The 26,532-nt window shown below is 37.8% G+C and overlaps 1 protein-coding gene and 1 long non-coding RNA gene across 6 annotated transcripts in view; one reads left to right on the top strand and one right to left on the bottom strand.

Moving 5' to 3' along the window:
- Positions 1–17,164, bottom strand: part of UAP1 (UDP-N-acetylglucosamine pyrophosphorylase 1) — a 36,792-nt gene extending 19,628 nt beyond the window's left edge. For 2 of the 5 annotated variants that reach the window (XM_074266460.1, XM_074266465.1), the window contains exons 1-2: positions 17,031–17,164; positions 8,604–8,932 (exon numbers count right to left, since the gene is read on the bottom strand). In XM_074266460.1, coding sequence (XP_074122561.1) covers positions 8,604–8,883 — 280 coding nt within the window. In that variant the 5' untranslated portion in view covers positions 8,884–8,932; positions 17,031–17,164. Of the gene's footprint in view, positions 1–8,603; positions 8,933–16,728 lie in introns of all 5 variants that reach the window. The other 3 variants (XM_074266463.1, XM_074266461.1, XM_074266464.1) reach the window with 3 other exon arrangements.
- On the top strand, positions 16,696–22,543 carry LOC141541882 (uncharacterized). Its single transcript, XR_012481929.1, has 2 exons — positions 16,696–16,784; positions 20,612–22,543. It is a non-coding gene; the product is annotated as an uncharacterized LOC141541882 (long non-coding RNA).
- Positions 22,544–26,532: the final 3,989 nt, after the last annotated feature.

The raw sequence follows: 26,532 nt of genomic DNA, 5'->3' as shown, positions 1-26,532 counted from the left end.
GTGATATAGCACTTAAACTACTCCAATTAATAACTTAACCAATAGTGCATTAATATATATGGTTTCCTGTAGCCTTTCCAACATTTGTCATTTTCCTTTTTTTAGTCAACTGTGCCAAACTGTTGTCTTTCCCTGAAGATTTTCTATCTAAGCCTTTGACATTTTAATAACTGGGAAATCAGTCAGTCAATAAAAATTCATTAAGCACCTACTATGTTTCAGATACTATGCGAGTGCTAGGGATACAACAAAAGGCAAAAAATAGTTACTGATCTCAAAGTGCTCACAGTTTAACAGCAGACACAATGTATAACCAAGCTACAAACAGGATAAAATATGGGAAATAATCATCAGAGGAAAATCATTAAAACTAAAGGGAAATCTAAAAAGTTTTCCTATAGAAAGTGAGCTTAGAGATGAGACCTAAAGGAAGCTGGGGAAGCCAGGAGGTAGAGATGAGGAGGGAGAATATTTCAGGCATTAGGAACAGTCAGAAGCAGGGGATCAACCAGTTGATGGGGAGAGAGGAAAAATAAGTGAGATGGGATAACAGATGCAGCAATCTGAGAGGTAGAGGGTCACCATATAATGGGAGAGAGATAAAGATGGAACAGCAGAAAGTCATGTAGGAAATAGAACCTTTCAGTGAATGGCCTCAAGTTTCACAGTGAAATAATGAGGCAAGGTTTTCAGCTGAGAGACTAGAGGGAGAGGAATCATACAATGTTTGTGAAGGGATGAAAAGCTTCAAATGGTGGTAAATGGGATAATAAGTCAATTAAGGAGATGTAAAAGAATAATCTTGTAGTAAGACTCTGAAGTATGGATATAATTCATATGATTCTGTGGTTTTTCTCCAGCTTTATTTGACAACAGAATAGATGGTAGGAAGTAGATGCTGGAAATATTTCAGAGTTGAGGATTAAGAGGGCAAGAGCAGGGATAGGAATGGTTCTTATTCTTATAAATTTAAACTAGCATCTTACCTTCTTGGAAATGAGTCCTATATCTGAGGAATCTGATACAATGATTTTTTTTTCCCCAGTTACAGTTATAATTAGAAGGGAAACAGTTATTTGATTTTAAATTTCAAATAACTAAAATTGTCCAGCTTACTTCCTGGGAACCTCCATATCCTTCACTTAATCATGAATTTTTTCTTTATCTACAGGTTGGAAAAGTTTGCTTCTCATATTTATTATGTGACATTTTATATATAAGTCATATATCCACTGAAAATCTATCTTTGCATATGCTATAAGAGGCTGGTCTACACCTAATTTTTGACAGATAGCTTTCCTATACCTCTTTTACCTATTTGTTAATTGTTCATAATCTTGTTTCCTTTAAAATCTCTACTAGTAAATTCCAGAAAGAGTTACTCTTCTTTGGCTTAAATGTAACAATTTAAGGATTGTTAAAAGCTTCCTTTTGCCTCGGGCTCAGGCTCAGAAAAAGATTGGCACTTCCAGCTTTGTCTTTCAGAGAACAGTTCAGTCTCTCTCCAAAATGGCCCTAGCTTTTTCAAGTGAGGCAAGAAATCAAAGATTCAATCTGACAAAACCTAAGTTCTTCCGTCACAGAAGAAATGTTCCTTTGAAGATTGCTATTCTTTCCTCACAAAAAGAAACACTCCCAAACCTTAAAAGTCAATCATTAGATTTTCAGTTTATTTGAAAGCTAGCTGAGGTTTAAGCTTTAAGGTCCCCAGTTAACTTACTAACTAAAAAAGGATTTTGAAAAAAAAAATTATAAAACCAACCTATAAAATAAAACAGGAAATTAAAGATTTAAAATGTTTCCTTACTCTAAGGAGCATACTTGCTGAAGGGAAAAAAAAAAAAAAAAAAGCAAGATCCTGGCCAAAAAAAAAAAAAAAAAATTATATATATATATATATAGAAAACCTTTATTTCTAGTGCAATGCTACCCTGTACTTTATTAAGTCAAGCTGTTCCTATGTGATACAAACAACAAAGAGAGAGAGAACCTGTCCCCAGTCTGCTCACTAAATGGTCACAAATATACTAAAAGACATTATCTGTGGCCAACTATGGCTCCCTATCTATCTTTTTTTAGACACAGACCTGTGATTTCAATGATGGAGGGAGAGCCTATTTCAGGTAGGCTGCATCTCTCGTGTTCTCTGATTACTGAGAAAACAAGGTGTAGAGCATCTGTTCAATTCCTTCCCCACCCCCCAAAAAAGATGCATTTCCCTTCTAGAAGCATTTATCTACACCTCCCAGTGAGATCTGGTTAGCAACAATGTAGAGTATTACCACTGATTTTTTTTTTTTTTATACAGTCTATTCTGCCTAGGCCCTAAATCCACTTCAATCCAGGCAGAAAATGGTCTCCTTATGGTTACCCAAATTTTGACTCTGCCTCCTTGAGTTACATAAATCTCCCTGTTAGCCTTTTTTTCCTCAGGGCCATGGTCAACTCTCCCAAGCTGTTTCTACTTTCAATCCTTTATGATTCCTCATTTCCTCCTTAAAAGTCCATTTTTAAAAATGAATACTTATTAGAACTCATGTATCACAAAATTCTCTAAATTCTGTCTTGGTTTTCTATGCTGCTGCAACACAGTTACAGCTACCACCTCTTAATCTTTCTATCGAGGTACTGCCTAGGCCAGGACCAAGCTCTAGATCAGCTTGTATCCTTTGGCAAGAAATCATTTTATAGATATGAAAGTTCTCAAAGTATAAATGGCTTCAATTTCTTAGAATTAAAAAAAAAATCAAGAGATACATTTCTTTCTTTCTCTTTTGTTTCTATCAACTTTTCCACTCAACAAGACAAGTCAAATACTGTTCTCTTCTTAATCTTAGTACTAGGAAAGGACACTCCCAGTATAAGTATATATATATATATATATATATATATATATATATATATCTCCACTTGTGTGCAGCCATCACAGACAATGCATAGTTTGGGTGTCCTTCCTGAAAACTTCCATGGCAAACTACTCAGTGCTCCCAAGGTCAAATGCTTCCTGAATAATTTCCTGCTTGGGTTACATTACCTCAAATATACACATAAACTCAGACATCTGGGTGAAAACCAGTATTAGTGGAAAATTGAGATAGCTGCAGACTTTTAATTTTCTTTACCAGCAATTTTTGCATTTTATTATTAAGAGTATTTTCTATATAAATGTTCTCAATAAGTAAGTCTTTCTCACTCATGTGAAATGTTCATTCTTCCTAGAATGCTAATTATATCTTAAGTTTTCAGTCTTGTAAGGGCAGTTTCAGCCTGCTTTTCTAAATAATATTTTACATATCAAGCTTGATAATTTGAGTGAATGAACATTTAAAAAAAAAAAAAAAAACCTTGAACACAGAGAAAACATCATCTAGTACTGAATAATTCTCCAACTTGAGGATTAATAACAGTCACATAATCTTTTAGTTGCACCCTGACCTTTCTTGAAAAAAGAATGCTCTTAGAACCTGGAGATCATTGTACTATTATACAATGATCAATAATGATAAGTGTGATTCTTTCTAACAATGAGATGATTTATGCCGGTTTCAATGATCTTGTGATGAAGAGAGCCATCTACACCCAGAGAGAGAACTGTGAGAACTGAATGTGGATCACAACATAACATTCTCACTCTTTTTGATGTTGTTCACTTGCATTTTGTTTTCTTACTCATTTTCTTTCCTTGTGCAACAAGAGAATTGTATAAATATGTTTACACATATTGGATTTAACATATATTTTAACACATATAACATATATTAGATTGTTTGCCATCTAGGGGAGGGGATGGGGGAAAGGAGGGGAAAATCTGAAACATAAGGCTATGCAAGGATCAATGTTGAAAAATTATCTGTGCATATGTTTTGAAAATAAAAAGCTTTAAAGAAAAAAAGAATGCTCTTAATACATCTTCCTGCCACCATATATTAGTTAGGAATGTACCTCTGAGGATAATCATCCAGAAGGAACATTATGATACTGTTAAGAACTACTTGCCTATGAGTATAATCCTGAAGAGGGGACAATGGGCATACAATGAAATAGAAGATCTTCAAGTATCTTGGTTGAAAAGACAGAATTGAACAGAAAATCTGATATTCAATCCAAAAACTCAAGAGTAGCATAAGAAGATAAACATGAAAAAGTAATCACAAGAGATTCAATAAAGTTAAACTATTCATATTCCCATATGGGAAGATAACTCATATAATTCCTGATAATTTTATCATTAGTAGGGCAATTAAAAAGAATCTACATAGACAAAGGGCACAGGTATAAAACTTGATTATATTGGGATGTTTTCAAAAAAAAGAAGGGATGAGAAAAAAGGAGGCACTGAGAAAAAGGGGAAGGAAGAGGTGGAATTAGGTAAATTGTCTTACATAAGAAAGCACCAAAAAAGCTTTTAAAGTGGCAGGAGAAATGAGAAGGTAGATGGTAAACAATGCTTGAACTTTACTCTCATCAGAAATTATTCATAGTGTGTGTTTGAACATATACATATATGTATGTACACATATAGATACATGTAGGTACATATGTGTATGTGTGTGTAGAAAAATAGGGGGAAAAGGATAAAAGATATGCAGCAAAAGGACTGTTAATAAAAGGGAGGACAGATTAAAGGAAGCAGTGGTCAGAAGCAAAACAGACTTTTGAGAAGGGTTTGGGGTAGATAGAAGGGCAGAAGAATAAACAGAAGAAAATAGGGTAATCATAGCTATGAATGTGAATGGGATTGATTCATAGATAAAACAAAAGTTGATAGCAGAATGGATCAGAAACCAGAACCCCACCATGTTATTTACAAGAGAAATATCTAAAACAGAAAAATATATGCAGAGTTAAAATAAGAGGCTAGAACAAAGTTTATTGTGCTTCCGCTAAAAAAAAAAAAAAAAAAAAAAAAAAGGCAGGGGTAGCATTCATGATTGTAGACAACGCAAAAACAAAAACAGACCCAATTGAAAGAGATAATTAGAGAAACTACATTTTGCAAAAATAGACAATATAACAAAAATTTTACAGTAAGTTTTTTTTTTGAAAATCAAAATTTCATTTCTCAAATGAACCAAGATTCATTCAAAAAAGACCCAAGAAAAACAGAACCAAGATTAACATAAAATAAAAGCCATTCTCTAATCAAAAAATGGTCAAAAGATATAAAGACTCACTTTTCTGAAGAAATCAAATCTATATAGAGGATTATGAAAATCATTATTAATTATTATTAATTGGGCAGTTAAGTGGCACAGTGGATAGAATGCCAGAACTGGAGTGAGATAAACTCATCTTTATGAGTACAAATCTGGCCTTAGACACTTACTAGCAGTGTGACCATGATCAAGGCACTTAACCTATTTGCCTCAGTTCCTCATCTGTAAAGTGAGCAGGAGAAGGAACCCTCCAATATTTTTGCCAAGAAAATCCCAATGATGTTGGAAACTATATATTATATAATATATACATATATTATATATATATAAACATATATTTTGAAAATAAAAAGCTATTATTTTAAAAAGAGAAAGAAAACTCAAAATGACATCACAAAGAGTTGGACATGACTATTGATTAGAGAAAGGTAAATTAAATCTCTGAGGCACCAGCTCATCATATCTATCAGAAATGATTAATGCTGGAGGGGTTGTGAGGAAATAAGTATATTACTGAACTACTGGTGGAATAGTAAACTGGTCCAACCATTCTGGATAATGATCTGGAATTATACCCCAAAGGGCTATGCAGCAACACCACCTCTAGGACTTTATACTAAAAAGATTAAAGGAAAAGAGCCCATATGTACAAAAATATTTATAATAGCAAAGAACTGGAAAATGAAGGGAGACCCATCAATTAGGGAATAGCTGAACAAGTTGAAATATATTATTGTGATTAAATATTGCTGTGCTATAAGAAATGATGAAAGTGTGATTTCAGAAAAACATCACAAGATGGATTTGAACTGATACAAAGTGAAATGAGAAGAACCAGCAAATCATTGTGCACTGTAACACTAATGTTACTAATAATCAACTGTGAAGAGTTGGCTACTCTTATTAAAATAATGACCTAAGATAATTCCAAAGGACTTCTGATGAAAAAAAATGCTATCCACTTGCAAAGAAAGAAATGATGAACTCTGACTATAAAATGAAATGTAATTTTTTTTTGCTTTCTTTTGTTTTGCTTAGCAATATGGCTAATATGAAAACATTTCTTCAATTATTTTGCATATTTAACTGATATACTGGGAGGAAGGCATGCAATCTAGAACTCAAAATTTTTAAAATAAAAATGTTAAAAAATAATAAATTTTAAAAATTTAAATACAAAAAAAGTCCTTGTCTAGTTCTTAATCATATTTATAAAAGAAAGAAAAGTCTGAAGCCTAAACCAAAGAGACTGTATACACTTTCCATGATACTTTTAAAACTGACATCAATATAGATAAGCTGTTTGTTAAAAATGTACTCTCTAAAATATTTTTAATGTACCTATGAAATCCTCAGTCCTCACATAAGTAACTTTCTTTCCCTTTGAAAATTTACTACTTGACACTTCATTTGTTAAAGCCAACTTTCAAACTTAAGTCAACCCAGAAATATGAGTAATTTCAAAACTGACCACCCCCACCTGGTTCTCTGCCAAAAGCAGGCTTGAGTTGCACCTGTTTAATTTTTCTGTTGAAAAACAAAGCTGTATTTCATTCTCGGATTTCTAACATGGCGATATGACAAGAACACTACAACAAACACGGGTTCTACCACTAGGACAACCTGACACTCGGGTTGTCCATTTGTTTTCTACTTCACTTTTCAATGATAAGACCCAAAGCAAGGGCTGTTTGTAGTTCCTACATTTTTTCCCCAGAAAGAGTAGTTAAAACAGTAAGATAACTTTACACCACACATATTGATACTGATAAATTCTTGATAACTTGATAACTGGGCTTTGAGGCAAGTGATCCCTTTAAATCACTGGCACAAGAATCAAGAAAAAATAGAAACAGCCACTATTAAGGAACTGGGGCAGTGTGATGTAAAAACAATGATTTCTGACATGTTGTAGTTGGGAAAGCATAGATAAGGCCCAAATTCTCTAAGTTTCACTTTCCTCACAACTGCAAAATGAAAACCACAAACTACTGTGAGGATAAGATGAGAAAATGAACAATTCACAAGCCATCAAGTTTTTTACTACAACAAGACATTTTTAACAGAGTCAGGGAGCTTACTGTACAGCTCTTGCCTTTGGGTAATGGTTCTTTTAAAATCAACAAGGATTCTGAGATTGGGAATCATGGGACTATTTGATGAAATCTGAAGTACCTATTGGGAAATTCCTGTTTCACACCTCAGTAATAAAGCCTCACATGCCATCAAAAGCAACTCCCAGAAACTCAAGGGCTCTAAGGCAGAGGTGTCAAATATCCTACTGGAAGGTCCCTCACAACCCTTCTGAGTACAGAATAAACCAGGTTAAAATGTAACTGGGAAGGGGAAGCACTGGCCCTAGAGTCGAAAGGACCTGAATTCAAATCTGGTCTCAGACATGTGACACTTATTAGCTGTGTGACCCTGAACAAGTCACTTAACCCTGATTGCTTCTCCCAAAAACATGTAATTGGAAAATATTTAACAATGGAAATAAAATGCAATAGAAAATAAATAATGTTGTTACTCAGTTTTCTAAGTCAAAAAAGAACAGACGGAATCTCCACATAAATTATGTAGATAGATAGATATATATATATAGATATATATAGATATATAGATATCTATCTATCTATAGATAGATAGATAGATAGATAGATATAAAGAGAGAGAGAGAGATTCCAAGTCTAAGAATGAAAGAGAAAAATTATTAACTCTAATTACAAGTTCCAGCTGTAAGACTCGGTATTTTTTTCTATTGCAATATAAATAACTGCTGGCCCGTCTCTATTTGAGTCTGACATCACTGCTGTAAGGTAGGGTTTCCGCTTATCTCTGCATTAAGCTAATGATCCCCAATAGAGGAAAGCCAATCAGGCAGAATGAGTAACAGAAAAAAGGAGCAGATAAAAAATGGCACCAGCACCAAAATTAAACCTTCCCATGCCAATTGAGAGAACAGCCAATCTCCCAAGAATCACTTCAGTGTAGAATAGTACAGGGCTCACTCAACTGGCTTCTTTTGTTATTGGGATCACATTTTGCCTTTTCTAAAAAGCATCAGGATTTTACATACAAATTATGAATTTGTCAGCATGAGAACTCTCAGTGTGGGAAAGTTCTAGAGCATTATCTCAGAAAAACGGAGATTAAGAAGCTTTTCTGGGATTATGCAGCTACTAAAAGTTAGAAGAGGTATTTGAACCCAGCTTTTCCTGACTTCAAGTGCAGAATTCTCTCTTTAAGCCAGGCTGCCTCTAGGGTTAGTTACAGTGAAAGATTTTACAACAGAAGAACAAATAATACAATTTATCTCCCAGAAATATAAGGCTTAAGCCAGTATCTAAATCACACTAAATCTGCTTCATATATTCTGTTTAGAATGCTTTCAGTAACTTTATAGATTATAAATGCCAGTTCTGGAAGAGTTTACAATATGTGAACTACCTTCCCTTTCCCAGTGCTGGATCTGTTCTTGGTCTCTTGTGGCACTGCCCAGCACTTCTCGAGGTACAGGCTCCATCCGTGCATCTACCTTTTCCTGAGAGGAGGACTGATTAAATCCTTCAATGGCCTTTTGGAAAAAGCAGTTCAGCTCCTCAAAATTAATAGCTTGTAGTTCTTCAAAAAGTTCCTCCTGTTGGGCTTCTTCCAATTCATCCCAGAACTGTAGCAGGTGACCTTGTCCTGCCATGGACAACCTACACTTGAGGTCATTGACATTCATAATGTTTCAGCTTCCAAATCTTGTAATAAAAATGCTGTGATAGCTAGACCTGTAAGGATAAAGCAGAAGAATTATTAATAATAATTACAAGTTTCATCTGTAAGACTCAGTATTTTTTCTATTATAATGTAAATAACTTCTGTTTTTTTTAAGAAAATTAAAGCAATTAGCTTTGCCTTTCACATACCATATATTTTGTATAAAGGTCATAATTGTAAAGTTAAAAACCTATTAAAATGAAAGAAAAATAATGAAACAATGTTGCATTACCCAATGGATAAGTGGTCAAAAAATATGAACAGTTTTCAAAAGAACTATACACTATTGGCAACTATATTTAAGAATGTCCAAATCACAAGTAATTTTTATAAATGTAAATCTAAATAAACTTGAGGTTCACTGCATACTCTGCAAACTGGTAAAGATGACATGATGAGAATCACTCAATTCTGGAACAATAATTGGAAGACAGCCACACTTATCCATTATTGGGAGAACTGCAAATTAGTAAAATCTACTTGGAAAGCAGTTTGGAATTACGCAAGTAACTGAAATGTCTGTATCTTTTGGCCCAGAGTTTCCACTATAAGGTCTACAAACCCATTGAGGAACAAAGTCTCCCTTTGCACCAAAATATCTTAGAGCTTTCTGAATTTAGCAAAAGAATTGGAAACAAAGTAGAAGCCCCTAGAAATTTCTCTTCTACTTAATATTTGTAGGATCTTGAATAAGCACTTGCTATGCTTCAGTATACTTATCTGTAGAATTAGAGGGTGAACCAAATCAAAATTTCATGGATAGATTTCAAAGGAGAGGATTGTGAACTTGACAGAAAAAAAAAAAAAATTACAACTTTGTTTTTCATTAACCTCACCAATTTCCTTCGGGTATGAATGTAGTAACTGAAAAACCACCAAAGTTCCCAGAAGACACGTAATAAAACATACTTCCCTTGAGAGCAGGAAGCTACTATGTCAGAATCCTGCATAATGTGGACAAATGAAATCACTGAAGTGGATGTCTATGCTTAACTGCTTTTGTCACAAGAAAAGATTCAGTGGGAAAGGTGGAGATTCCTTTGTCCCATAAAAGACAATGATATATAAAAACAAAAACTATCAATAAAACATTTTTTATATTTTGTGGAGATAGAATCAACCAGCAGAAAATAGAATCACAAAACAAAATGACTCTGATTATCAATGACAAGAAGCCTAATAAGGAAACATTCTTGCAAATATCAGTAGTGGATAATAAACTTATTAGTTATAAACTAAGATCCTTGATACTTACATAAAAATGAAAATGACCTGCAATAAACTCTAACTCAGACACCTGAAGGGCCCAGGAAAGGCTGAATGGGAGGGCTGACCCCATAGCTGTGCCTGGAGGGAAAACAAGTCTTCAGAGAGATAGCGGAGAGATATATAGTGGTGAGAAGGGGTTGTGCATCAGATCTTGGGGAAAGATACCTGGAGAGCATAGGGGATGCCTTGTGGGCTTCTGACAAAATGGAGTAGTCTACTAAGGTTAGAATTTACAATTGGGTCTAGAAAAGTGGGGAGAAACCGGAATGTGGAAGTTTTTTGGTGTCAGGCTATGGAGTCTGGATTGTATTCCATATGTGTGTCTTAAGAGATTGTTTTACTGGCTGTGAAGATGAGAAAAAAAAAGGTTAGAAATCAGGAATAAAAAGAGGGGGGCCAAGGCAAAAGGCAAGGAGCACCTGACTATCAGGTCTACGTGAATGGAGAGAAGGGATCTTAGAGTTAAAGATCTAACTCGGGAAGGGATAGAAGATGCCAATGATTCCAGCTTACCCAATTTACCAAGATGAGAAAACCAAGGTCCAGAAAGATTAAGTGACACAGTGAACACATCCTTAAATTCTTGGGATTCCTGATGACAAAACCAGAGTGCTTTCTACTACCCAATGCTATGTCTCTTCAAGAAATATAGGGGAGAATCAACAAAACTTTGCAAGGGACTCTCATTTCCTGATAAAGAATGAAGCATTAAGCAATTTTCCAGAGAACTAGGTCTTTTCTTGGGGTCGTTTATGTTTCTATATCTACAATAGATGAATAAACATAAAGCAAAATCTCCCTCAAAAAAGGCACTTTAAATAAGCACCATTTTCAGTGTAAAGCAGATGTATTAGATTACAAGAAAACATGCAAATCACAAAGAAAAATATTAGGGCAGCTAGTTAGTGGAGTAGATAGAGCACCAGCCCTGAAATCAGGAGAACCTGAATTCAAATCAGACCTCAAACATTTAACACTTCCCAGCTGTGCGACCCTGGGCAAGCCACTTAACCCCAACTGCCTCACCAAAAAGAAAAAAATAACAATAATAATAATAATATTTCCATCATAAAAACTATCAGAGAACACCATAGTCCATGAAAGCCCACCAGATACTGTAGACTGCCCCTTGGTATGTTTTCATTTTTGACACAAATACTCTATTTAGGGTGGAGAGTGAGGTTTAAGCCTCTCTGAAGCCCTACTCTGACCTGGATGGAGCCCAGGAGAACATGAAAGAGGAAGAAAGGAAGAAGAAAGACTTGGAAACCCGGAACTAAGAAACAAATATAAGGCTCCCTCTTTCCAAAAGGGGAGCTCTAAACACCCAAGAGCAAACAAAACAGCTGTTTATTCTGCCAGGAGGAATGTTGGGACTGCCAGCTGCTATCAGGAAACGGATCACCCAGGAAGACAAGATGACAGGATCCCTGCTGAAGGGAGCTTGAGTGAAGCAGCTCTGTCTATGTCTTTTTTCAGCAGGCAGTTTATCTTGGTGGAGATCAGTGTTAGGAAAAAAGGAAGCAGTTTTATTATCAGAGTATACTTATAGAGATCATTAGGACAGAAGAAGGAAATGGATAAGAAGATGGTAAATAATTCACAAGTGTGGTACAGAGATATCATACACTAGTAAGGAGAGACTCCAATTATTTTTTTTAAGTTTTCTTTTCTTTTTACAATTAGCAAAAAATAATCTTCTCTTTTCCTTCCACCTTTACCCTGATTGGAAAAAAAGAAAAAAGAAATGCAAATCAAAAAAATAAATTCTCACATTAGCCATATCCAAAAATTTGTCTCATCCTACATGCTGTACCCATCACTCCTAGTGAAAAGGAAGATAGCCTATTGCAGTACTAATCTGGAATTGTGGCTGGTGAGGGCATTGTTAATGTATAAATGGTTATGTCTGCTCTATATCCCTTCATATACATCTTTCCAGGTTTCTCTGGAATTGGCCTTTTTGTTATTTTTATGGCCTAATAGTACCTCATTCTAATGATATATCATATTTGGTCTATCTCAATTAGTAAGGAACCCCCTTACTTTCTAATTCTCTTACACAATCTGAACTGCTCTCAACATTTTTGTACATATACGTAAGAGATGTCAATCATCTGTACGTCTATTGCAGCTCTTTCTCTGCCAAAAGCAGAAAATTGTTTACTTGACCTAAAGATAATTTCCTCTTTCAAAAGATGGAAGATCCAAAAGGAAAATATTTTTGGACTGTATCTTAGCAAAGAGGAATAGGTTGTTTGCATGTAACTATGGAAACCTTGATGAATATGACCCTTCTTACATCTTATAATTTGTGACAGAAGATAGGAAAACCAGTCATTCTTTGACATGCAACTTGGATTTTAAAAATTTCAAAGGATTCCAAAAAAGAATAGGTCTTTCTATTCTAGAATTCCAAAAGAAAAGTCAGATCAAAAGGGATGAGCTCTCAAGAATGAAAAATCTGAAGATACAAAGGAAAAAAAATTCCTTTGGGGAAGGAAAATGGGAGTTTCTTAAAGACCTAGACAGATGCAAAAAGTACCCATCAGTTAATTTAAATTTTTAAGAAGACATGTGGAGAAGAAGGAAACAGGAAGTTATAATGGACAATGAATACAAACCATAGCTCAGTTACATAAGAAAGTGTCAGGAATGCTAAAGTTGAAAATAAGGTAAGACTGGTGAGGAAAGTTGTTTTAAGTTAAAACAAGGCAAAGAGATAAAAAAAGAACAGAATGATGACTAAAAGAGAAAGCAAAATTGATCAATTTGTATTTTATTTCTGTTTTCTCTGCCAAGATGATCTCTGAACTGGAAAGAACAGAAGAAAAACGAATATTTGACACCCAAGATAAGTAAAGAGACAGTAAAAGTACCTAGTTATGAATTTAAGTCATCCAGCCCAGAGAAGAAGAGGTGCTATAATGAAAACTGTACAGACTTTGAAATCAAAGTAACCCGAGTTTAAATTCTTCCCCTGCCATTTAATGTGTAAAACTTTAGGAAAACTACTGACTTTTCATGAGCCTCATCTCATCATACTTATTCTAAAACTCAATAACTTCTAATAGCCTCTTTAAGCTCAGAATTCAGTGATTAGATTAGAAATTACTAAAAGAACAAGCAGAATGGATTGCCAAGTCACTATGAGCAATCTGTGAAGGAAGGTGGATAAGAAAAATACCACAGAACTGGATATAGGCAAATGCCATGAACTTCAAAAGGAAAAAAAAATGAGGATAGAAAACGCACACTAAAACTTCTGGCAAATTTTTCAAACATGGTTAAAGTAGGGTTAGAGAACATCTAAAAAAGGTATTGATTACAAAAAGTCCAATACCACTACTAGGTCTATAGCCCAAAGAGAGCAATCAGCAATGCTAAATCCTAAGGAATTAAGAATATGACATGACAAAAGAGCACAGGACTAAGAGACCAATGGAAATTGCAGAACGGGAAGCTTCAGTTGGGTGATAGGGTCAGAAGCCAAACTGCCAGGAATCTAGGACTAAGTAGACAAACTGGAAATCATAAGATAACATATGCTAAGCACTTTCCAGACCTTAAAGCAGTGGATACATGCTTTTATCATCCCTTGTAGCTTTTTTGAGGAATTTCATGAAAATGAAGAGACATAGAATGATGGCTTGAGGTAGGAACATTATGGCTGATTTTGAGATCAACACAGTGACCACTGCTATAGGTATATAGCATTTAAAAAAAATATATATATATATATATATACAAGTCCCAGGCTTTGAGGAAGCTGCCAAACTGAGAAGTTAGTGGCATTTGAAGAGTCATGAACATATATAAGCAAGAGCCCCAGGGTAGGAGGGGAAGAGCAAGATGGAATACTAGGTATTAAATTCCTTAAGAAAAAAGGAAGAATTACCCACAATCCCACAGAAAGCTATAATCAGCATCTGGATGGAATGAATTCTCAAAGGGAAGATGCTTGTGAGTCGAAGAGAGCAGAGTTGCTTGTCTAGATATAAGGGGAGCAAGAAGGATAAGTACTTCTCTTCCTGAACCAATGTTTTAGGAGGAGTTTGAAGAGAGCATGAGACAAGATGCTCCAAGTAATGGAGACAATCACCAAGAAAACAATGTCTTTCCTTATGAGTCTGATTTGTGTATGACCAAGAAGATGAAAAAAGAATGATAGGGGAAAACTCAAACACAAAAGGGAGCCCAGCATTAAGGAACAAGAAAGGAAAATCCTCATGTTCTGTCATGGACAAAGAGTGTGGCTATTAGTCCCAAGTACAGTTCAGGAGGAAAAATGGAGGATGCTTAAGGACACTGAGTTCCTGCCATAGGAAGCATAATTCAAAGAACACCAAAGGTTCAGCTTGAAGAAGAGACAACTTAAGGTTGGGGAGAAAGGCAACATGCTAGCATTCCACACAGTAATGCCAGGACTGGATTTGTTCTTCTGGTTCAGGGGGCAGAACAAAAGACATTAGATAAGAGTTACAAAAAGAGAAATTTCGGATGATATAAGGAAAAAATTAAAAACTGAACAAAAATAGAATCAGTTCGTTTGCAAAGTAGCACGTTTTCCCTCATTGGAGATCTTCAAACAAAGGTCTGTCAGAAAAAAAAAAAAAATTCTTGTCCAGGTATTGCTTGTACATGATTGTTGAGATCCCCTTTAACTCTGAAATTCTGTGAAACATGAAGAGGGTTTGCAAGCTACATGAATAAAGACATAACCATACTGTTGGAATCACAGATTTAAATTTATTCTTAAGAGATAACTATGATATTACTGATCTCACAACACAGAACTAGTCTTTCCATTTCCATCAAGAGCTTAGCACAATGTCTGGAATCCCGTAGGTGCTACATAAATCCTTATTCTCTTTCTCCTTTCATTCAGAAATCCCTTTCCATTCCATTGAGATGGGAGCATTTGGCAGCAAACAACAATAGGAGGAGTGAGTCTGAGAAATCTTGGGCCTGCATAAAGTGCTTTTCTGAAAGCAGATTCTGGATAATTACTTGGAAGATGATGCCGATGATCTAGGTAAAAATAGGCCTAGAAGGGACTATTGAATTTTATCTAAAAAGATAAAGATAACTGGTACTATTTTCTATCCAAGTACTAATCAGGCTCCTAAAGTCTGCTTAGCTTCAAAGTGCAGATGAGACTGGATGCATTCATGATAGTCTGGTTACAGAAATGTAACTTTCAGCAAGGACATATGATAATATGTGCCCAGTGCTAGAATAATAACAAACTCTTCTGACTTCAAAACTAGCACTCCTTCTAAAAGTTTGTGATGAACCTTCATCAGAAGAAACCTTTAGCAACTGATTTTTAAAACTGTTTTTCAGATTAAAAACAAATATGACACTGTTCTGATACAGTGAAGAAGCCTAATGTCCATTTTTTTTTCTAATGCCTATTTTAAATCTGTGAGATATTTACTTTCCTTTGGTTCTACCCATTGGGACAGCTAAAAGATTCATCACCAAATGGCCAAGTGTCAATGTCAGATGCAAACAAGGGAAAGAAAAATAACCCCTCCCCCGAGCAAAGGCTTAGAAAAAATAATGCTCAGCCAGCATATGGAAAGCTCCATACTTCTCTCATTAATATCATATTTGTTTCTGAGTCAACTTCCACAAACATTAAAACAAAACTTGTGACATCTTTTGCTCCATGTTTGTCTCTCATAGAGGATTCCTGTAGTTGGTTCCTTTAGAAAGTGGTATAAAGTCACTTTCCTTTAGAAGTGCTATGATTATAATTAATCACCAATACCCCCAATATACTATGTGCACTTAGACTTGTAAAATTTGTCAAAAAGACAAAGGGGGTGAGAAAACATTAAATAGGAAAATGAGTCAAAGTTCTCTCGGGCAGCAATTTGCCTTTATTGCTTTAAAAATGACTGCTGGAAAACTGACAAGGATATTTGATTCTATAAATGCTTGGCAACTTACTCTAGGAAGCGTTTTTTTTTGGTGACTGCTAATTGAGCCAAATGACTAAGAGAGAAAACTTGACAATTACATTCAGTTTCTTCCCCCTCCACAGACTTCACCCCACCCTCAAAACACACAATAAACCTCACTAGGGCTTCCTTAATCCAAAGGTGCTCTATAATCATATCCCCATAAAATCAGGCACATTTCATTAGTGTATCGTTCACCGAGTTTCCCACTGACAGGCTTGCCACGGCTTGGCGCAGCCCTCGCGTAAAATCAGCAGACCCGGTGTCCAGGATGCAGGACCCTTCCCTAGCGTTAAAGCTTCACCCAGAACGTCAGCATCAACTCCTCCTGCCTCCCTCCAGGATAAAGCTTCAAAATTAGGTTAAAGACACCCAGAGAGGAAGGTCAATGCTCCCCCTGCCCGGCTGGGCTCCCTCCCCTGAGCACTCACCACAGGCAACTGCAGCTGACCCCAATACTCATCCCTGATCACCTAGACCACCCCTCCCCCAACGCACTAGCCACTTCTTAAATGCCCCCAATCCTTGTATGCCACTGGTCAGTCATGGCAAACCTTCATTACCCTGACCTTCCTCTGAGCCCAGGATGAAAGGATGGCTGGGAACAGCGCCGGCCTGGCATACAGTAAGCGCTTAATTAGTGTTTACTCCCTGGTCCTCGTTCTCCCGTGCCCACCCCGTGCCCAGCAGCCCAACCCGCTTAACTGGAGAGGGAATGGGAAGCTGGCAGGGCATCCGGGCGTACGCGTGCCCTTTGCGTGGACGGAGCCCGCGTGTCTGTGCAGCGAGGTCTGGGGACGGGCTTGGAGGAGGAGAGTTGTGCGCGTGCGCGATGGAGCCCCTCGCGAAGGGCAGCCGGGCAGAGCCTCACCTCCTCCCGGAAAGTGTCTCCCTCTCTGTCCCTCAGCTGGACCGCTCGGGTCGCCCAGCGCCGCCCCCCTCCTTTATAGCCCGGGCAAGCCTCCGGCAAGCCCGCCCCCGACTGCCCGCGCGCAATGGTTCGACCCGGCGGGGGCAGGGAGGGCGGGGTGGGGGCGGGTCTCGGAAGCCCCGCCCCAGCCGGACACGTCTGCGCCCGGAGCGCCACGGCGACGAGGCCCGCATAGAGAGGGGCGGCTGGGCGAAAGGGGGCGGGACTGACGCACGTCACTCCCTCGGGGTGGCCCAATGGAGTTGGGGCGTCCCGGAAAGAGGCGAGCCCCACCCCTCTGGGTCCGGGACCAGGTGGCAATTGCGTCAGCCTGACGGGTGGGGAGGCTCACTGGATGCTCTCCTGGAGATGGAGCCGTCCCTGGGAAGTACTCTCTTCTCGGGGTGGGGCTGCCAAGCCAGATGGGCTGTTGGCTCGGTCCTCCCCTCCCTCCTGGGGCCTGGCTCCCGCCCTTCTCTGTCCCTGACAGAACGGGAACGCACTAGAAGCACGCAGGCATTCAAGGCCCATAGAACCTGGGGCCAGAATTCCCCTCCCGCTGATGGCCTCCGGACCCCTCCTCGGGCAGTGCCTGCCCAAACTCCCCCCTCCTTCCCGCCTGAGCCTTGCAGTCACCTTCTCCGTCCTGCCTTCCGAGGAACATCCATCCCCAACCCCAAAAACAGGCTTCCCGGAATTAAACCTGGCTGAGTCTGGCAGTAGAGATCAACTAGCCCAAGCACTCCCATTTTAGAGCGTGGAAACTGAGACCACAGGTTTCCTACGGACAGTTTCTTGATGGAAACCTTTGATTTAGAGCTGGAGGAACCTCAGTGATTTCAACTGTCATTGTACAGATTTGGAAACTGAGGCCCAGAAAGCCTAAGTGAGGGCGAGAGCAGAAAGGGACAGAGTGGATTCCAACCTCCAATGAGCTTCCCAATTAACCACAAATTGTCCTAGAGCCGTGGAAATGATCTGTGGGAGTCCCTGGGAGAGCCCCGGGAGCTGGCGTAGACAGCACACAGATCATTCCTGTAACAGGGATACCAGGAAGATGGTGATCTGATTGCGACTCGGGGGCAGACTCGGTCTTAGGATCTTCTTTTGTGATCTATAGAAATGAGCTGCAAGACGAGCTCAATCTCTCTGACTATCCTCTTCTTCCTTCACCTTCCCCTCCTCTTCTCCTTTTTCTTTTTCTTCTCTCTTTTCCTCTCCTCCTCCTCTTCCTCCATCTTCTCCTTTTCTCCTCCTCCTCCTCCTCCTCCTCCATCTTCTCCTTTTCTCCTCCTCCTCCTCCATTTTCTCCTTTTCTCCTCCTCCTCCTCCATCTTCTCCTTTTCTCCTCCTCCTCCTCCATCTTCTCCTTTTCTCCTCCTCCTCCTCCTCCTCCTCCTCCTCCTCCTCCTCCTCCTCCTCCTCCTCCTCCTCCATCTTCTCCTTTTCTCCTCCTCCTCCTCCATCTTCTCCTTTTCTCCTCCTCCTCCTCCTCCTCCTCCTCCTCCATCTTCTCTTTTTCTCCTCCTCCTCCTCCATCTCCTTTTCTCCTCTTCCTCCTCCATCTTCTCCTTTTCTCCTCCTCCTCCTCCATCTTCTCCTTTTCTCCTCCTCCTCCTCCTCCATCTTCTCCTTTTCTCCTCCTCCTCCTCCTCCTCCTCCTCCATCTTCTCCTTTTCTCCTCCTCCTCCATCTTCTCCTTTTCTCCTCTTCCTCCTCCATCTTCTCCTCCTCCTCCTCCATCTTCTCCTTTTCTCCTCTTCCTCCTCCATATTTTCCTTCTCTTCCTCCTCTTTCTATTTCTCTCTCCCTCTGTCTTTGTCTCTATGCATGTGTCTCCCTCTCTCTTTCCATGCCACTCCTTTCTCTTGCATTTCTGCTTTTCAAAAAATGTGTTATGAGTAATTGCCCTTATCTCTCCCTCAGGATCTAGGGACACGCCAGTGGGTTTAGGGATATCTCTTCTCTGATGCCATCAGCTTAAGCCTCAATTCCTGATGTGTTCTTCTGTCACATAGTATTATTAGTCACCAGTGACTAGTGCCCTGGTTCCATTTAATATGAACATTGATTAACTTTTACAAAAGAATATTTACTTCAAAGACATATCAAGAATAGAACTATATTCAATGCCCAGATCCCTCAAGAATATACTCTCTGTCACCTCAAGATCTGGATAAGTTCAGACAGATGGTTAGTCGATTGGTTGATTGGTCATTGTCCTGCATTCTCAAGGGCAAAATAATATCCTGATGTTAGGATCAAGGTACCGTGTGTCCAACCATGAGTGATCAGACCAATATTAACTTGAAAGGCTCCACCATAGGAGGATAATAAACCATATGAACATTTGGAGTGAAAATATCTGTAAATTTATGTACCTTGTATTTCTTTTGAGCTACTGCAATTCTGCTTTGCTTATAGGGTACAGTGCCTTCTTTAGTGTGGGCATACCACATGTGTGATGTGGTCTTCTTCGAGTCTACTTGGCTATATCTTATTTTTTTAATTAAAGCTTTTTTTCATTTCAAAATATATGCATGGATAATTTTCAGCATTCACTCTTGCAAAACCTTGTATTCCAATTTTTTTCCTCCCTTCACTTCACCCCTTTCCCTAGACAGCAAGTAATCCAATATATGTTAAACATGTGCAATTCTTCCATATATATTTCCACAAATTTCATGCTGTGCAAGAAAAATCAGATCAAAAAGGAAAAAAAAATGATAAAACAAAATGCAAACTATAACAAAAAGTTGAAAATACTATTCTGTGATCCACACTCAGTCCTCTATTTGGATGTAGATGGCTTTCTTCATCACAAGGTCATTGGAATTGACCTGAATCATCACATTGTTGAAAAGAGCCATGTCCATCAGAATTAATAATTGTATAATCTTGTTGCTGTGTATAATGCTCTCCTGATTCTACTCACTTCACTTAGCATCAGTTCATATAAATCTCTCCAGGCCTCTCTGAAATTATCCTGCCAATCATTTCTTATAGGACAGTAATATTCCATAACATTCATATTCCATAACTTATTCATTGGCTACAGTTTTTACATAATATTGGTTGCTCCAAGTTCACATCCTAATGGGGCATTGCTGAATAAATCTTCATTTCGGCTATTGAAGTGCTAGGTTCTTAAGTTTCCTTTTTTTCTTCAGAGAAAAACAATATAATATTACTATATGTATATAACATATTCAAATATAATAAGTATAATGCTACTGTGAGGGCAGTATTTTCTAAGTATTAAAGAAACTAATCTTTGATCCCAACCTTACTACAGTATGTATGCATTAATAATGTATCGCATATTGAAATAGGAATATGGTATGCTAGTAGGATATGAGGCCTCTATAGCCTTTATTGTATTTGTAGAATGGCTTGGACTCTAGACCTCATTTTCAGGATTCAATGAATGAGTCATTCCTTTGTTTCTTGAAGCATCTTAGATGGATCAGCTGTAAAACCCAGATGAATTTTACTCCCAGGATTCCCAGACTCTCACTCTTTTTACTTTTTGCAACTTACAGAATAAATGCCATGGCAGGCAAAGAAGCAAAGCTGAATTCCCTAAGATCTCCTGTCAGCTAGAGAAAGAGTGGACCGTAAAGCCTCTTCATTTATATTATTATCTCTATCTGGACATCACCAGCAAAAGAGTCAGACCAAGAAAAGACGTCTAGCCAAGAAAGAAAGGCCAAGATTGACCCAAGTCTTTTGAAGGTGCTGCCTCTTCACCTTACCCCCACCAGTTCTAGTTCTACTATTGTAGCCAAAGAAGTTGGTGCTAGCTAATGGAATCAGTCACAAAATATCTATTCGTGCTGCAAAATCTCTCCAAGGCAGTTCTGTTACACATTATCATCTCTTTCCTGGGGAAGGCATGCCAGCCTCTGCCATGGGAGGAATTACATAGACAGCACTCTGCTCCTCTTCATAACAACAGAGATTATGGGACAGTTCCTTAGAACAAAAAATATAGACCTGATTTTATGGGGGAAGAGGGAAATGTACCCATGTACATTTTCTTTTCCCCTATTGTGATCTTGAAATCCAACTTTCTAGATACAAAAGAGCTTTTCTGAGCAGCACCAATTTGGGAAACTCTTTCCAAAATCTCTTGAGTTTGAAAGTCCACAATTTCAAGAGGTAACTTCTAGAAAGAGGAAAGGATTTCCTGAAGCATCATGCTCCCTGAATATCCCCTTCAATCCTCATGCAGGATCCTAACTAGAAAACAAAAGCAATTTGTAACATAGTCAGTGCAGATTGGGAATAAAAGGAATTCCTGGTTTTGTAGCCCTCAAAGTAGGCCTACTTTTCAGGAGTAAACTAAATCACAGTTCAGTACTATTATTCCAGTCTTGAGAGGGGAAATTATGCAATCCTGTGAAGGAGAAAGACTCACAAGATTGTAAATTCCCCAACAGTAATCTCAAATTTAGTTCTTTTCCATGTGCAGTTGATGGATTTTTTGAGTGATATGGGTTTCTAAAACTGTTTAAAGAGCAGCTAGCTAGTGCAATGGATAGAATGTTTTGTCTAAAGTCAAAAAGACTCATCTTCCTGAGTTCAAATCTGGCCTCTAACACTTGCTTTAGTTTCTCAACTGTAAAATGAGCTGGAGAAGGAAATGGCAAACTACTGTAATATTTTTGCCAAGAAAACACTCTCTAAAAATAGAATTACAAAGAGTAGGACATAACAACAACAAAAACTTTATAGGCTCCAAAGAGTACTTTTCATTTTATACATTTTCTATGGGGATAAATAAAAATTAATCCCATATCCCATATTAGCTACACTGAGTGTTGGTATAAGAGCTAGTGAGCCCCTTTTTAACCCACATTTGGGATATAAGCAAAAGCTATACCTCTTGAATAAAATATTTTCCTAAAGAAGCTCTGGACTGGGGCAGTGAGCCAAAAATATATCCCCAAAATTAAAAAGTTTTGAGGGCTACTCAGAATGAATGGGGATCTAGAGCATGCAGGAGGCCCTGAATGTGTCAAGCTCCTCCTGAGCTGATATAACTTCTTGTTGCACCCCAAGCTGGATTCCCAGAGTGTCCTTCAAAGTCAAGACAGGCTCCAGCCAGTCTCTTCCAAATCTGGGATAATGTTTGTGTACCTGGAATCTTTTGCAGATAAGAAGACCTTCCTATCTCCATAGTCTAATGGATCCCAGGGGAAGAGAATGAGGATTTTACCATCCCCTTTCTCCTCCCCATGGGGAGTGATCTTGTTTGTTTTCCTCTTTTGCTGCACTAATCCTCATCTCATATTAAGTCTCTTCCAGATAGCCTCTCCTCCCTTGGTCTTGCTATTATAAAAAATGTAAACTTCTGAAAAAACTGAGAAAATACATGCGGAGAATTCAAAAGAGATTGAAAACAATGTCCCATTATTGATTGAAGAAGAGGAGATCAGTTTGTCAATAAGTATTAAACACCTACAATGTTTCAGGCTTTGTACTAATTTCCTTGGATACAAAGAAAGGCAAAAGACAGAGCTCATTACCAATGGGCGAGACCACATTTAAAAAGAAACTGAAAAGTAAGCGTAGGGAAGGGTCTCAAGCTCCAGGTCATGAAAGCCAGAGAGCAAATAGGAAATTATGAGGGGTCTGCCCTGGGTAACTGACTTCTAGGAGGATCTGAAATGAGTTAATGTTCACCCTCTACCCTCTCCTATGGGAGAGAGAGGGGCTTTCTAGGGAGGGATAAGAGGAAAAGTATGAATTGCTATCATGTCAGGCTTCTAGGAGAAGATGGTAGCATTTGAGATAGATTTAAAAGGATGAGTAGAAATTTAAGTGGACAGACAGAAGAGGGAACAAGAGGGAGCAAACTGCCAAGGTGGGGAAAGCATCCCAGGAAGTCAGGGTGGGGAAAGCATCCTAGGAAGTCAGAACGTCATAAGTAAAGACATATGTGGAGAAAGTGCATCCTTTAGATCTATTTTTAGCATAGAAAGCACAGGGGAAAGACAGGATGCTAAGATTGACTGGTCTCAGATTGTGGAGGGCCTCAAATTCCAAGCTGTGTATTTTAATTTTATTGGCCAAAGGGGTGCCATCTTACTGCAAATTGAGAATATGACCTGTATTGTGAAGAAGTAGGAAGATTTCTGGCAGCTGGGTGGCACAGCAGATAAAGCATCATCCCTGAAATCAGGAGAACCTGAGTTCAAATCTAATCTTAAACACTTAACACTTCCCAGCTGTGTGATTCTGGGCAAGTCACAACACCAATTGCCTCAGCCAAAAAACAAAACAAAACAAAAAACAAAAAACATTGATCTGGTATTTAATCAGAGGGGACTGGAAGAAAGGGAGACATAATTCCTACAAAGTTATCTCATCCAATTCCCTAGATACACCTTTTACTTTGGAATCCCAGAGAAGTTAAGGGAAGTTGCTCCTTCAGGGCAGGTACTATTTCATTTTTACCTCTGTATTCTTAGCATTTTGCACAATGTCCAGCATGCAGTAGGTGCTTATTCTTATTGATCAACTGATTAATTGCTCAAAGATAGGCAGTAAATGGCAAAGTTAAGACTCAAATCCAATCCTTCTGACTTCAAAATTAGGGTTTATACAATATTGCCCTCACACTGTGTGGCCTTCCTCGGAAGAAAACAGGAAAAGTAAAATGCTGGAATTCTAGTACAGGAATTTTTGGTGAACCATTAAAATGAAGGCTAAATTTAGACATCTCCAAATTCCCAAAGGCCTCTTTTACTTTTGGTTCCTTGAGTACAGAGGGGCACCTTTAGGAGAGGGTGGGATTCTGGCCCCATCTTGGCTGCAGAGTAACTACTATGCTTATTTCTCAATAAAAAAAATATATATGTCCTTCAAGACACTTCTAACTGTAGGCTTTTTATAATTTTAGACAGAACTCTGCATGCTCTCATCTGGTGAAAAGAGATGTTGGTCTCAATCAGGGAATGTTACTAAACTAGTATGGAAAGGAAAAGCAAACATGCAGAAGAACACAGTGATGTTCTTTTTTATCTATCATACGCCTTATGACCAAGTTGCCAAGATAAAGACTTAGTCTCTTTTCTGTTCTTTGAAGTGACAGACATGGGGATCTTCATCGTTAGAAATGAAATATTCACAGAATCATAGACTTAAGACTGAAAGGGATCTCAAAGACTATCTAGCTAACCTTTTTTATTTTACAGATGAGGAAATAGGCCTATAGAGATGAAGTGACTCCCCAAAGATTACACAAGTAATAACCTCAGGATAAAATTTGAACTCTGGTCCTCTGATTCCAGATTACAAGAAGCTATTTCTCCAATTTCCAATCTTATTACTATATGTAGTTATTAATAATGTAGCATTAAAACCTGGATGGTGGGGCAGCTAGGTGGCACAGTTGATAGAGCACCAGCCCTGAATTCAGGAGGACTCAAATTCAAATCTGGTCTCAGACACTTAACACTTCCTACTTGTGTGATCCTGGGCAAGTCACTTAACCCCAGCCTCAGGGAAAAAAAAAAAAAAAAAAAAAAAAACATGGATAGGGTATGCTAGAAGAAAATTTGAGACTGTTGTGGCCTTTACTTTGTGGCTTGGACCGTACTTATATTGAGGATTCAATGAATGAGTCTTTAATTTATTTCATCTGGGCGAATTGCAACACTTTCACATCTTATATTGTGCAATTCTTTCCCCCGTTTTTTTTTTCATTAAATTCTTCAGAAATGACCTATTTAGTGAGCTAAAGGTCTTAAATCTATCTGTATCTCTTAATGCTACAGCTAGACATTGAGGTGGGCCCAGAATTTAGTAAAGGGATGAGATCAGATTAGATTACATTTGAAAAATTGCATATCCTTTTCAGTGCCCCAAATTGCTCACTGTTTTCTAAATCCCAGCTTTTCTAAAGTTCTCTTAGCAATGTTATTTGATTACTGGTCAAAAAAAAAAAAAACAAAAAACAAAAAAAAAAACATCATAATGATGAAATAATCACAGTTATAGTTTACCTAAAGGGTAATGAAAGGATATGTGTCAATCAATAAACCCTTTATTAATTGCTTATTATGTGTTGTGATCTGGCATCAAATGATGGCTTTCTCATTGTCAAAAGATATTTTTATTTATAAAGAAAGGTTACAGACAAAATGAAGAGATAAAAGAGACAGTAGGAGTGGTATATATGAAATATAGATGGGAAAGCATATAGTTAGCAAGGAGATGGGGTTTTAACAATTAACAATGGAAAAGACAAGCCCCCTAATAGAACTCACAATTAGCAGAGAGAAAGAGAATACATCATGAGATGGGAATACACCATTGACTGGCAAAATAAATCCATAGCAGAATTTAATACCCTAAAAGAGGTTAGGTATATGAAGGAGAAAGACACCACCACAAGGCATGAGGGAGAGATAGGATAAGAAGCAAGACACCATGGCAGGCTAATCTAAAAGGGATTCAGCAAATATATTGTAGGCAGATTTTAGGGGATATTTAACCTCAGGAAATTTGACTTCATAACTTGACTTTTCGATTTGATAAGCAAGTTATTCAAGACCTCCATAGGAATGGAACTATAAGGTTGAGCTGATCCCTGTCAGGCTTTTGCCAACCTCTAGTTACCCAGGACCTTTCCATATATGTGTGCGTTTACACACATATTGTATACATGTGTGTGTATACACACATATATACACATGCATACTTATGTATATATGTATATAAACATATATAGTTATCCCTTTTACATCGTGGCTTTCCCCATCACACTTTTGATATATAATGGGTGTGCATCAGAAATTAAATAAGAATTTTGGGAGAATTTTGCAGAAGCTGTAGATGACATGGAAAAGCTGGCCAATGACAGAAAAAGTTTATAAACATAGAAATACATATGTATAATATTATATAATATCAACATACATTTTATCTTTAAATCCATAATCGTTCAGGCTTGGAAACAGTTTTTGGATCTGAGAAAGAATAGGTTAAAAAACAATAGCAGTTTTTCCAGAAAACAAATATGTATTATGACGATGATGATGATGATGATCAGCTATCACTTTAATAATGCCTACTATATTCTAGGCACCATGCTAAACTTTACAAATGCTATCTCAGTTGATGTTCACAACAACCTTCCAAGGTAGGTGCTATTATTGTCTCCATTTTATAGATGAAGAAATTAAAGAAAGTAACAAAGTTTAAGTTACTTGCCTAAAGTAACAGAGTTAGTAAGGGACTGAGGTCAAATTTGAATTCAGATCTTCCTAAATCCATGCCATACGAGTTATTATTCAATTATTCCATTGGGAATATACAATACACTCTCTAGTGATTTATTTATTGACACATTTTTTACAAGAACATTACAATAAACATTGGTAGTTGCTTGTATACAAAGAGATGCAATAAATCTATGGTAAATTACTGAATATGAATATGTATTGTTATGTAA

Source organism: Sminthopsis crassicaudata, chromosome 4 (assembly GCF_048593235.1).
Source record: "Sminthopsis crassicaudata isolate SCR6 chromosome 4, ASM4859323v1, whole genome shotgun sequence".
NCBI lineage: Eukaryota > Metazoa > Chordata > Mammalia > Dasyuromorphia > Dasyuridae > Sminthopsis > Sminthopsis crassicaudata.
This window is presented reverse-complemented; position numbering and strand designations above follow the sequence as displayed.